This window comes from Cyprinodon tularosa, unplaced genomic scaffold, assembly GCF_016077235.1.
Source record: "Cyprinodon tularosa strain WSP-4 unplaced genomic scaffold, ASM1607723v1 ctg177, whole genome shotgun sequence".
NCBI classification, from domain to species: Eukaryota; Metazoa; Chordata; class Actinopteri; order Cyprinodontiformes; family Cyprinodontidae; genus Cyprinodon; species Cyprinodon tularosa.
Window position 1 is genome coordinate 328,129 of NW_024038589.1, and position 14,355 is coordinate 342,483.

The following is a 14,355-nucleotide window of genomic DNA, read 5'->3' on the forward strand; positions in this document are numbered from 1 at the left end:
TCTTTATTAGGTACACCTGCTCATTCTTTATAAATATAGAGAGGAAACCAGGAAGTGACCATTAGTCAGTGCATTTAAGCATCTCCTCCCACCCATGGACATGGACAATACACGCACCTTAGTTTAGTTTTGTCTTCAATTTAATGTTTCACTTTCAGTGCCATATTCAATAACTCAGTGCAATATATATTTAATGATGTTACTTCTTCAATAACCCAGTGCAATATATATGTATATATATGCTCTTACCCTGTATATAGATAGCTCTTACTTATAGAAAACATATTTATTGTGCATGAATAAGGTCTTAGCTCTGTTACACTGGTAGCCAAGTAATCGACATTTCGTTGTCAAGACTCGCCTTGTGTTTTTTGTGCAATGACAATAAAGGAAGTCTAAGTCTCTAGATGTAAGGAAGTCTTTATGCTGAATTTCAAGCATCAGAAGGGAGAAGAAACAAGCTGTTATCTGGTTTTAATTTCCTCAAATCCAGCATTTTATTTTGGTGGTTTAAAGAATAATACCCATATGAGGACCAAGATAAAACCTATTCTGTCACTGAATTTGCCTTAAATTGGCTAAACATAAGTGTAGTTACATTTATTATTTGATGGAAATATTTGAAAGACCTAAAAGTGCTGAGTAGTTAAGCCTAAAATAGGTTTTGTTTCCTTTTAACAACATTATTTCCTTGTTTTTCTCCAAATATTTTAACCATGACATAGTTGACACTGGAACTATTTTTAGAGAGGTCCTTTTCCCTAATAGTCAAACATTAATTCACTGACCTCCTTGGTTTGGTTTGCAGGAATAAAGGGTATTTACTTTGGAACCTTTGCTACTGTTAAATGAGGATCTTGCACAAATGTATTACAGCAGAAGTTCTGTTACCTGCAGGTTTTCTCTGAGTTCTGTCCAGCACAAAGACATTTCCTCTTAAACCATGTAAAGTATAAGGTTTTCTTAGCAAGCTTTCTTTGCTGGATTGCTTCAGTTCAGCTCACCAGAACCTTATAAGACACAGGTGTCCTAATGGGTCCAGGGTGTCAGGGGAAGCAGGCTTCTGTTGCTGCAGCTTAGCCCTCAGCAGGAGCTGGAGCCCAGGCTGGATCGGTGCCAGTCTTTCACATGGTGTTCTGTTGTTTTAGACCTGTCATGATAGCCCCTGGTGCCTGATTAAAAACATGTTGAACTTGCTGGTTCTATTCTGGGTGGAGGAGGGCAAAGCCCAGCAAAAACATTCAACCTGTATGAAGCAGAAGAGGCAGCCAGATTGAATATAATGAGTCCATTCTTAACAGGTTCCCTGGAGGAACTTTACATCCTAAACTTTGATGGTGCTGTTTGTATAGGTAAAATTATGTAGACTTTCTGCAGTAAGCGAATGATCTAAAGCCCGGGTTTGTTAAAGAATAGTTCCAGTGTTGCAATGTTTGAGGAAACATTGAGAGCCTGTGTATTGTTTTCCTTTATTTTCCTACTGATTTTATTGGACAATCCCGCCTCTAAAAGTTCCGGTTTGCCCTGACTCCACACTGCGCCCCTCTGATTCCAGAACTTCCCTCATCCTCTCTAACCTGAACCAGATGCAAACTTTTCTACATAAATCTTTACTTACAAGGAATTTATTTAAAAACAAGACCCATTTCCTATTTATATGACACCCACTGCAATATGAACAGTACAGTATATGGTCCATATGTCCCAATGCTGCCTACTGCTGTATGCCTGATTCTTGTTCTCTAAGCTACAATAACCTTCCTACTGTAAATGTTGCACCCTTTTGATAAAAACACCTCTCCTAAACTGTGAATTTATCAAAAACGTAGCCAGATAAAAACAAAACAAAAAACAGAACAAGAACTGGAACCAACAAATCTTTATTAAATATAATGCTAATTATCCAGGTGTTCAATGAATTTGTCTAGTTGTCCATTCGTTCATCCATCCCTGTTAGATCCAAGGTATCCTATCTCCTAGGGAAACCAGGTGGCGGGGGCCTAAAGTGTAAACCAACACATCTAACTGATTTTATTCCGACTCATGTCACATCTACTCTCCTTATTCAGATGATAACCAATATTTTAGGGCCAGCTAAGCAATCTATAGGCTGCTTATTTCAATTGATTGCTTTGTGGATCTCGTTCTCTCCATCAGGAACTCATGAGAATACATGAGAATCATAAAGGTTTTCCTGTATACTTTGCAATCAAACAAGTGAATAGCATGTTGAACATGACTTTTGTAGAAAGTGTGTCTGCAGGATCGTGTCCCAAGTGAAGAACTCTACTTTATTCTCTAGTAGCATTTACAGTGAAAGTTATGTAACATCAGCTGGAAACTAGGAATTTTCTCCACCTCTGCAAAGTTATTGAGTGTCTATCATCAATTTCTTCTGCCTCACCTCCTTCAGAACCTGTAGAGAGGCCAGGGCCGGCATTGGTCCCAATAGACATGTACTCCCATAGCGAAGTGCTGTAACAATCGCAGTTCGGTTCTTGAGTTCAGCCTTTTCCATCCTAAAGAAAAAAATATTTTTCAATTAGAGCTGCTTTAAAGGCACACTATGCAACATTTTTCAGTTAATTAATGTGTTCCATAACGTTATGGATGACTAAATGAGTCATTTCAGGTTGAACAAAGGTATTCTCGGCCGCCCTGGTGGTCTGTGGGGGAAATACTGCACTTGCAACTGCAGGAGCACCGACCCGCACCCACAGGCTCAGAAGTCTCGTGAGAGTCAGTCTTGCTTTACGGCGAGAACTGCTACACGCCCCCAGTTAAAAGCATTCTCGTTGCTAGCACAGTGGCAATCTTTGTGCAGTTATGCTACGTTCACGCAGCGGAAGCAGCAAAATCGCGTCTGCTGCTTCATTTTTGCTGCTTGTACCAGTTAGTTCTGATGCACGGCTGAAGCAGCTTTGCTGCTCTGGCTGCGCGGTGCAAAAGTGTGTCTGACGCGCGTTGGGAGGAGCTTCACTATCCTTTCTCTGCCTTGCAGCTATATTTGCTGTGATCAGTGGGAATAAAGTAGTTTTAATATGTGTTTAAGTGAGAAAATACACCTGAAAACCTAATCAGTGCAGTCAGTTCATTCAGATTATTATCCTGCCTTCAATATTTTTTCTGTCGGAGCCGCTCAGACCCCCACATACCAGCGGGGCGCCGACAGTATGGATCCCTTCATCAGCAGCGGTTCACCGCGGCAGCTGGTAGGTGTTTTTCATCTAAATAATCCAAACTGCATATTCTGCCGGCAGATTTCTGCATTTTAAGTTAATTTAGGCGTCAATAAACTGTTTAAGAGGAGTGATCATCAGCGCTGTGTCTCTCTCCCTGCGTTAAACGCACCCGACGCGCTGCTTCAGCTGCTCAGACGCGCTGCGCCTGGTGCTCAAAACGCGCCGCGGGACCTTTTGCTGCGCCTTGACGCGCGTCAACCATTGACTTTGCATGTAAACTCGCTGCTTCTGTCGCGCCAGCTACGTCCAGTGTAAACGCAGCGTTAGTCATTCACTGCTAAGCTCAAAACAACCGCGCCTGGCTTGACGGAGAAACCAGGAGAACAGCTGTGCATATTTACGACAGTGCACTTTTACTTTCGCCCTCTGGAGGGAGCCTCACTGGAAAATCAACACCGGTTGCATAGTGTACCTTTAAGCAGCCCTGTATTTGCTTCAAGCACGCCTGCACCCAGCTAAACAAAGACCAACCCGAGTGGTTGCCACTCCCCGACAGACAGGTGTTAAACAACATTCTGCGACCCATCATATGTTGTGATTCAAGTGTGTGCTTTTACGGATTGTCCTTGTACTATAATGACTGACAAAATAACATGGTCACAGAATGTTTGGCTTAGGTTTACACTGAAGAAAGGAAGAGCTTAAACAAGAAGTTTACATTATTTTAAACTTCGGAAACTGTTTTTAAAGCACTGAGTGGTTTTTTTACATCTGAAATTTGCAAATTTTCTATGAAACAAAAATAATTTTCGGAATCAAATTTTTTTTAACCTATTTTTCTCCAATTACGTTCTGCCAACCTGTACAGACTTCGCTCATGACGCATCACAGGTGTTTCACCCAGGTTATCTAGGTGACTTCTGTGGCTAGAATTTAGTTTGGAGGGATTTTAATGCATGCAACATTTTTTTTGTTTTTTCTGTACATGGAACTTAAAACTTTGTATGCATTTTCTCGCACTAATACAACAATCCTGCAGTGATGGGCAGTAGCGCCGCTACATGTAGCGAAGCTATTAGTTTAACTACATTTTTCAGTAGCTTGACCGTAGCGTCGCTGCTTTATTTATGAAGTAACTTTCCTGTAGCGACGTTATTGTTTTGATCAAGTAGCGACGCAGCGTCCACAAACGCTACAAAGTCCAGGGCATAACTAAGAAATGAAACCAGGTTTTCTATTCTGAAACAACAATCAGCCACAAGCTACTGTAAATAGCAGTTTCAGCTGGTGTAGTAGCACAGGCACACTCAGTAGGGTTAAACAAGCGCACCCTTTCCGAGCCTGTGATTCTATTGGCTGGAATGGTTGCTAGGCGACGATCCAACTGCAATCTGAGAGAGCAAAAAAAAAATCCGCAAGCAGAGCCTACGGGTTTGCGAGTGTATGAGACTCGTGCAGAGCGCGGATTGTGCGTGAAGAGAAGGAGGCAAGCGAGAGGAGAAAATATCTGTGCAAGAAGCATTAAATCTGAGAGAAGAAACAAAGAGAGAAGAGAAAATATTTGAGAGAGAGCCCATGTTTTGAGTGTGAGCATTATAAGTTTTGAGTGCAAGAAGATGAAATTCTTTTCTCAAATTGAAATGATGTGCTCTTGCATTATGGCAGGATAATTCTCCCATATGTGCCACTAAGATAGTCTAATTAGAGAGCAGTAGTGAAACTTCGATATTGTATTTTCATGGCCTACTTTACCTGACAGGATGTTTACATAAATCTGTTTTTAGGCTTTGCACAGATAAGATTTTTTTATTTATGGAGGAACAGCTCTACCGTATATAAAATAAATACATAAATAAATAAATGCTCAATAAATAAATAAATAAGCATTCAATTAATTGCCCCCAAAAACACAATGAATAAATATGTAGGTAGAAATAAAATTATATGGTGAGACATAAATATATCACTTAATTAGCTTCTTTATTTTTTCACCTTTTTTGTAAACAGTTTCAGTTTGTTACTTGAATCGACTGTTTAATTGAGGTCTGAAGAAGTTTTCTCTAAGGGAGACCCTAAAGAAATAAGATGCCTTTTGTAGGGTTTTGTTTTCCCTAGAGATGTCCATTGAATGCAAACTCATACCCATGTCTCGATGTGTAGAACACTACACAGTACCTTTAATTTGGTTCTAATAACATCAGATTGTTTACTAGTTTGTCTATTAGTAATTACTTCAGTTTTTATTTTAATGTGCTGATCATAAAGCAATGTTTACACTGTGATATGTTATTGGCTGATCTTTAATAAATGTTTTAACTAGTGTGTCAGACTCATTTTGAATTGATATTAGGTTGGTACAACGTTAAGTAGCTTCTGATGTAGTTAAGCTACTTTTAACACATTAGTGTAACTTAGCTTGCTATAATTCTTTAGGTGGTAGCTTTGGTGTAGTGAAGCTTAATTTATTGTTGAGTAGCTGATAGCTTAGCTCACTACAATGGACAAGTAGCTTGCCCAACACTGCAATCCTGTACATAGATGGTTGTGGTTGTAGAATGAAAAATTAAAAGAAAAAATCAGAAAGCATTAATATTTCTGCAAAGTAGGCCTACTCAAGAAACTCTTGACAAATTCTTCTTAATATTAGTATTATTTGATTTATTCCTTAATCATATTTTTAGACTAAAGTTTGTACAAACACTTACAGCTGAGTCTCCGTAATCAGTTTTTCCGGATGGTGGCTGTTGTACCTTCCAGAGGAGTTCACGCCCCTTCGCTCTGCTCTCTCGTGGTGCATTTCTGACAGGAGGGAAGGGGAGGGAGCCGTGGCTGCATGTGGGAGGAGAAGGAGGAGGGAGTGAGCAGGAGGAAGGAGAAGCCCTCTCAGTTTCTGGGAGTTCTCCTTACTGAAGGCCACAGAATGAGCGCAGTTGCTTTCCTCTCAGTCTGAGAGGCAGCTGCAGGTTCTCTTTTGCTTTGGCTCAGATTTTTCTGCCAGGCTTTAGAGGAGGACCCAGCAGATTTGCCTTCCTTTTTTTTGGAGTTTTCTTTGAACTTTTTCTCCCACCACACTGCTGTTGCCTGGGAAGTACAATGCCTGTAGTTGGAGTGGCTTCCAAGTTAAGGCAACCCTCCACAGTGGGCACCAAGTCGGTGCACACTGCCCTCCCTATCCCCAGTGCTGTCAGAGCAGCCGCCTCGCAGGGCTTCATGGCCCGGCAGCAGGAACTCAGGGCAAAAGACGGAGCCCCGGCGCTCAACTGCCAGCTTTCAGTCAGGTCGGACTACCAGCAGGAAAAGATGCCGGCAGGAAAGTCCAAAGCAGAAACCGAGGAGAGCAAGATCTGCAAGGTTAGTGAAGATGAACACTTGTTGCACATCAGTTTGATGTCAAGGCAGCGCAGGTGTCAGACTTGTAGGACAAACCGTCTGTGATCTTGTCAGGCTGTCTGCTCCCTCTGGACTGGAGCAGGTGTCTGTCCTCCTCTGAAGCAAACCTCTACACAGCAATGAGTCATTTCTGCTGTGCTGGGATGTTTGTCGTATCATCAACTAAGAGGGGAAAGTATATGACTAATGGATAACTGGCTGTGTCTGTGACTCATCTATTTGCCCATTTTGCTTTGTTTTAGGGATAGAGTGGAATTAAAAGATTTTAATATCCAGGAACCTTTTCAGATGTAGAGAACATCTCTCTCTGTTTTTTATCGAACATGCCTGTATATGTTTCAAATACAGTTCACTGCAGATCTATCATTCCTGAAGCATGTTTTGACTCCATTGAATCTGTTCTTAAAATGGCCCAAGCCTTCCCTTTTCCAGTTTTTTTCTGGTTCACTTTCTAAGGCTGCAGCAGAGGAGTGGAGGGAGGAGATTTCAAACCTCCGCGCCAAATGCTTTCATCAGCTCAGCAGCCATCCCACTTTCAGAGCTGTCAGAGCGCAAGCTGATACTTTCCTGTTTGGTTAGCTAATCTCTGCTCCTTCCTCCACCTGTCCACAGCCGTCAGCTCTTTGTGTTTATACCAAAATAAACCGGAAAGAAAAAAAACATTTTGTTTTTCAAATCTGGATTGTGTTTTGGGCATTGGAACAAAGGTGCAGATTTTTCTCCTGGCCCGAGGGAAACACAACTACGAGTCCATGCTACCGCTGTTAAATCCTCCCAGCATGTCTGTGACCGAGTCCACCTCGCCTGCAGGGTTACTGCAGCCTGAGCTTAGAGGTCATGGGAGTCCATCATTAACATGTCGCTAAACCAACAGTATGATCACGACTTTTAATTTAAAACTCAATTTTGTGAAATAAATTTAAATATTTTTGTTTTTAACTGGTCCCACTAGATGCTCCTATTTACCAGACGAAGAGTTAAAGATTGAGCAAATACTCAGAGCGCTTTAAGGCTAACAGCTAGTCATATTAGTGTGCCGATTGAAAAGAATTGTAATAACAAACATCTTTAACCAGATACTATATTAATCTGAATATTGAAAATTCAAAAGGCTGCTAAGCTTGTAAAGTCATCTCAGCCTAACAGTTTTGCGTATTAAACTAATAATAATCAGTTTAGCATTTCCTGGCATTATTGATTGATTAAGTTCTTTTTCTTTTTAGGCCCATGATTTTTTATTTATTGCACATTTTTCATTTATTGCACATTTAACTGCATAAAAATATTTGAAAAACAAAATGTGACTTATTGATTCATTGATTGAAAGAAATTGGTCTATATTTTCAAATATAGCATCAAATTCAAATCTCTCTCATCGAATTTAATGAATACAGGAAAGAACTTATGTTATGTTCTTATATACTCTATCGTTAGCCCATCATCCTCATTAACGCAGTTTTAAACAGTGTGCAAACCTATCATTTGTTTGTTTTGTTTTTTTCCCAATACCGGTACCTAATATTCCTTGCTGTTTAAATTTCCATTGAATGAGCATTGGCTTAATTACCTTTGAAATGAAATCAGTTACCGTGGGCAGGAGAAAATCTCCAACCTGCCCCAGCCTGTCAGTGTGGTTAAGGAATGGGTGGTATGGAGGAGTAATTAGTCTGTCTAATTGTGTTCTGTATCCTTTAAGAACCTATGAACTCTCCTGTCTTTCAGAGGATGGACTGAATGTATTTCATCACTTGTTGAAATTCACCAACCCTCCTTGTTTGGTTTAAATATCACTCAGGATCAAGTGTAGGACTGTCTTTGTGTGTGTGTGTGTGTATAGGGGTGCAAAATCTGAGTCCCTGCTTGTTTGTTCACATGCAACCCCCACCTCTGCATATACAATAGTGCCAGCAAGTGGTGGCTTGTTTGCCAAAGGTTCAGTTCATCCTTACTTTAGTCGTATTTTCCAGGGTTGAAGCTCCCCACCAACATTTCTGAATGCTGCGCTGGAAATTTCCACCTTTTTGCTGAGTAAATATGGGATTTGACCCGTAGCAGAGACGTGCCTTAGAATGACTTAAGACTAGAGTTCTTTAATCGGTTTTATTATAACCGGGGATAAACGATTCACCAGCAGAGTCACGTGGCAACACATGCAACTCTGAAGCAGGATGACAAAATATGACTGCTGAAATTTTTAAACTTTCCCTGGAGAAGAACAGTTTATTTTTGTATGTGTAAAGACGAAAGTTGTAGGGAATCTTTTCAGGGGAGTGGCGGCCTAACGGTAAGGGCATAGAGCTTGGAATCCTCAGGTTCTTAGTTTGAGGCCCACTCCCACAGACTGCCACTCTGGATCCCTGAGCAAGACCCTTAACCCCACTCTCCTCCCTGGGCACCACATGATGGCAACCCAAGGGGATGGGTTAAATGCAGAGAGTGATTTTCATTGCTCTGTACTTGTGACAGTGTAATGACAATAAAAGCTGGAGGAAAAGTCTTTTGAACAGTGTTTAATAGCGACTTGCAACCACAAGGAGACTTGGAGAAATATCTGACAATGTCTAATGTCACAGTTCATTGTTAATGACATAAACAATGAACAGAACCGCCCTTGTCATCTTAAATAGTAATACCTCCTCAACGACCGACCCTTAACAATCATAGACAGGTTTCAGGTATTACAGGAGACAATCCCCCCTTTAACGACCGACCTTCAGAATCATAGACAGGTTTCAGATATTACGGGCTAACAATGGAACCAAACGACCCACTAATCGGTTCCCATTTGCATGTTTCCAAGCAATGCCAAGCCTTGTCTATATATAGACTCAAACTCACTGCGAATCCAGACATTTGAAAGCTTCCTGGAGGTGGTGAAATGTCTTCAAATCTTGGAAACCAAGTCCAGTGGATTTTTTTGAACTTTTACAGAAAAAATAGTAATTTTGTATGCAAAATTTGACTGATAAATGATCTGAGAACACAGAAATTAGTAAGGTGAGCTAGCATCAAGGATGCTACATACCCTAAGAGAACCAGTTGTTATCAAGGTTGAAAGAATAAGAAAATTGTTGCAGTTTTTGCATTGCTTTTAGATTCCAGGTAAGTATTGATCATAATTAAGCCACTAAACAAGCCTTCCGTGTCTTTGATGGTACTGTGCAACAGCTTCTTTCATCAAAGGCTTACAGTACTCTTAATCTCCTCATGATTTAAAACTGTCAAATTTTCTCGTTTGCTATCCTTGATGCAAATGAGGAAAAAGGTGAGACATTGGATTCCTGCTGTTGTTGCTTACGCTGACAATTCACATCATTCACTGCTAGTGGCACAGAAGGATAACAGGCAATGAAGAAGCTTTCATGGGTCTAGACACTTTGATGGTATTGGATTGTATATCATGAGTTTTGAGGTTTTCTCCAAATTAAGGTCTCTTATCAAATATTTGATGTGTAGATTAACTAAATGAAGTTATTTGGAAGTCATATTTTAACTTTTCTCATTCACAACCCATTATATTTGTTTACTTTTACTTCAAATAGTCAGCTTTCTGCTGTTAATCCATTTTCTTCCCCAAGTGAACAAAATTATACTCCATAGGGTAAACATGGCCCTTATCTAAAAGCATTTTCAAGCAAGTCATGACTGTTGTAGCGGCTACTTTTGTGGCTCTTTGATGTTTAAGAAATGTTTTCCTGCAAAGGACGCAAGTATTCACCAAAGAGGGAGACGGGTGCCAGACACACTCGCTCACTTGATGAACAAAAAACATCCTGTTGATCCTGTGTGTACAGGTGCTGGTCATAAAATTAGAATATCATGAAAAAGTAGATTGATTTCAGTAATTCCATTTAAAAAGTGAAACTTGTATATTATATTCATACATTACATACAAACTCATATATTTCAGATGTTTATTTTGTTTAATTTTGATGATTACAAATGACAACAAATGAAAATCTCAAATTCATCATATCAGAAAATTAGAATATTGTGAAAAGGTTCAAAATTGATGGCCCCTGGTGCCACACTCTAATCAGCTAATTAACTCAAACCACCTGCAAAAGCCTTTAAATGGTCTTTCAGTCTAGTTCTATAGGCTACACAATCATGGGGAAGACTGCTGACTTGACAGTTGTCCAAAAGACGACCATCGACACCTTGCACAAGGAGGGCAAGACACAAAAGGTCATCGCTAAAGAGGCTGGCTGTTCACAGAGCTCAGTGTCCAAGCACATTAATAGAGAGGCGAAGGGAAGGAAAAGATGTGGTCGAAAAAAGTGTACAAGCAAGAGAGATAACCGCACCCTGGAGAGGATTGTGAAACAAAACCCCTTCAAAAATGTGGTGGAGATTCACAAAGAGTGGACTGCAGCTGGAGTGAGTGCTTCAAGAACCACCACACACAGACGTATGAAAGACATGGGTTTCTGCTGTCGCATTCCTTGTGTCAAGCCACTCTTGAACCACAGACAGCGTCAGAAGCCTCTTGCCTGGGCTAAAGAGAAACAGGACTGGACTGCTGGTGAGTGGTCCAAAGTCATGTTCTCTGATGAAAGTAAATTTTGCATTTCCTTTGGAAATCAAGGTCCCAGAGTCTGGAGGAAAAGAAGAGAGGCACTTCATCCATGTTGCTTGAAGTCCAGTGTAAAGTTTCCACAGTCAGTGATGGTTTGGGGTGCCATGTCATCTGCTGGTGTTGGTCCATTGTGTTTTCTGAGGTCCAGGGTCAACGCAGCCACATACCAGGAAGTTTTAGAGCACTTCATGCTTCCTGCAGCTGACCAACTTTTTGGAGATGCAGATTTCATTTTCCAACAGGACTTGGCACCTGCACACAGTGCCAAAGCTACCAGTACCTGGTTGAAGGACCATGGTATCCCTGTTCTTAATTGGCCAGCAAACTCTCCTGACCTTAACCCCATAGAAAATCTATGGGGTATTGTGAAGAAGAAGATGCAATACACCAGACCCAACAATTCAGAAGAGCTAAAAGCCACTATTAGAGCAACCTGGGCTATCATAACACCTGAGCAGTGCCACAGACTGATCGACTCCATGCCACGCCGCATTGCTGCAGTAATACAGGCCAAAGGAGGCCCAACTAAATACTGAGTGCTGTACATGCTCATACTTTTCATGTTCATACTTTTCAGTTGGCCAACATTTCTATAAATCCTTTGTTTTTATTGGTCTTCAGTAATATTCTAATTTTCTGATATGATGAATTTGAGATTTTCATTTGTTGTCATTTGTAATCATCAAAATTAAACAAAATAAACATCTGAAATATATGAGTTTGTATGTAATGTATGAATATAATATACAAGTTTCACTTTTTAAATGGAATTACTGAAATCAATCTACTTTTTCATGATATTCTAATTTTATGACCAGCACCTGTATGTTTGTGTTTGTGCAGAGGATGCTCTAATTACTGCAGAAAACAATCCGGACCTCTTGTTGTGTATTTTCTCATTTGGTGCATTTCCTGCTCCTGTCCAGATAGACCTCTGCACTACTAAATGAGCATGTTTAAACTAAGTGCAGTTGGGTGAAGTGTCACTGGTCCAGTGACTTGAATGGGTAGAATGTAAACAATAGTGGTTCTTTTTCTGGGTGGCCCTTACTGTGTGTGCTTACTCTCTTCATATTTCTGTCTCTCTGTTTGCACGGTTTTCACCTCTATATCTACTGTTTTATGGGTTCCAACATTCTTTTGATATCTTTAAATGCAAACTTTCCCATGCACATACGCCAGTATCACAGTGTTTACCCCGATGTTCCATTTCCAAACATGCAATTTTCACTCCAGCTTAACAGGTGGTCTTATTTTGCCTGTGTCTTCTTGAAAGTTATGAAAAAGGCAAGTTTGAGGGCAGATATGGGTACTGACAGTGAGTCTGACCTGCAAATTGAACCAAATTGTGCTGATTGGACTCTCCTGGTTTAGTGGCTGGGCAGAACAAATACAAGGCATGACTTGGTGACTCCACACTGACTATCTCTGTTTGAGGTGATTTCATACCAATAACTGGAAGCAACCTGTTATCCATCTTGATTCTGAGAAACAAATTGGCCACTATTAGCATTCTATGAGAGAATTGTTCATTTAATGGTGTCAAGGCATGGATCAGTAGATGATTTTCACAAAATCATGGTAAAACATGGTGGTGGGACCATCAGGCTGTGGAGATACTTAATGTTGGGGATTCATCATCCTTTTGCTGTCATAAATCTGTTTGCGTTAAGTTAAGTGAGAAGCAACAAGTTGGGGAGGGGCAGCACTGCATTTGACTCCATGCCGCCAAATGTTAAGTGGTGGGAACACAATGATGGAAACGTATGACACTGGTGAAACAACAGAGAGGTCAGATGGAGTCAAGGATGGCCAGCTTGTTGCAGCAGGAGGAAATGGATTAATCCAGATCAGTTTAAGAGGATGTCTGAGCACGTTCTGGCCATGGGGGGTGGGGGGGGGGTGCTTACTTCCATATCTGGAAGGAAAGCTGTCACTAGAGGAAAGTGTGAATTCTAATAAGCTAATGGATATATTTACAGCTGAACCATTCACAAAGCCTTGAGCCATTGGTTTTTCTTTACTCTATGCTGAAATTAAAATATCTACAAGTACATGAATTGTATTGATCCATTCTATTGTATTCAAAGTACATTGTAGTTTACAAAAACACTTTCCAGGCACAAAACAACCCCAGAAAGCTACACACAGATGCTGCAAGACAAACCTCTTTCCCAACCACAATGTGTGTAGCATTAGCTTGTGTCTATTAAAGGCCAAATAACTTGGTTCGACTACCTCAAAATGAGTTGGATAAGAGAGGATGCTGTCGGAAGAGAAAGGTACATTTACGTAGTTTAGTTAAACCCTAAAGATAAAAAACGGACTAGTAGGGCATCAATAGTAAGCTTTGTTCATTGACTTCTGTCAGGATAATCCTATTCTTGAGACAATGCTGTCAGAGTTGACTAACCTTTGGAAGTTAATGCTGTGATAAATTTGTACATGATACCGGCCTGGATTTTTGTTTTAAAGACTACAAATATTGTCTGAAGTGATTGCTAACACCTTGGCAATGGAGTGCACCTCGTATCCTTCTCTAGGATGCTTGTTTGTTAGTTCTCAGACATCTGCTCTGATTTTCCAGATCCTCTCTGGACAACAGTTTATTCCTGCAGCTGTGACATTATTGCAGTTGTAGGTCAACAAGTCTATGGTATGTTCAGCCAATCAGAGCAAATTTGATAACAGAATACCCCCTGGCTCACTTCCTCTGACCCATCATGGAATGAGTTTTGTTCTAAAACATCATTTTAAGCATAAGATTATCAAATTAAACCAAGAAACCCAACAAAAAATATCTAAATACCTTAACATAAGCCCTAGCCACCACAGATTTGATTTACTTAGATTTGTTTGCATTAGTTCCTCTCTAGTGAGATTTCCTAATGACCAGTGGGCAAAAATTGGGAAAGTATCTGAGACAGAATAAGCTGTTCCATTGTTTCCTTTCCCTACATCTTTCAGGCTTCTTGTCTGACACACACTATATCATTGCCTCGTGTCCCACAGGGAGTCTGCAGTTGGCCGCAGTGTTTAAATCTTAGAGTAAGAACACACAGAGGGGCCGGTGTTTACAGTACAGCCACCCGGGTTAAAAATACTCTACTCTGGAAGTTCAGGCACACTTCAAGACAAATTAGACTCATTGTAAAATGAGTTCCAATACAGCTTTTCAGCAGCAAGAAAACTACAATGAATTGT

General features: G+C 40.5%; 1 protein-coding gene and 1 long non-coding RNA gene across 17 annotated transcripts in view; one reads left to right on the forward strand and one right to left on the reverse strand.

The window, feature by feature from the left end:
* Positions 1-14,355, forward strand: part of nav3 (neuron navigator 3) — a 379,763-nt gene that overhangs the window by 156,869 nt on the left and 208,539 nt on the right. For 8 of the 16 annotated variants that reach the window (XM_038281863.1, XM_038281865.1, XM_038281867.1 and 5 more), the window contains exon 1: positions 6,068-6,533. The exons of 2 other annotated variants lie outside the window; for them this stretch is intronic. In XM_038281863.1, coding sequence (XP_038137791.1) covers positions 6,276-6,533 — 258 coding nt within the window. In that variant the 5' untranslated portion in view covers positions 6,068-6,275. Of the gene's footprint in view, positions 1-6,066; positions 6,534-14,355 lie in introns of those variants that run through there. 6 more of the 16 variants (XM_038281856.1, XM_038281858.1, XM_038281860.1 and 3 more) reach the window with 1 other exon arrangement.
* On the reverse strand, positions 1,865-6,638 carry LOC119781418. The gene is made up of 2 exons (XR_005280568.1): positions 5,888-6,638; positions 1,865-2,519 (listed from the first exon to the last, which is right to left on the reverse strand). It is a non-coding gene; the product is annotated as an uncharacterized LOC119781418 (long non-coding RNA).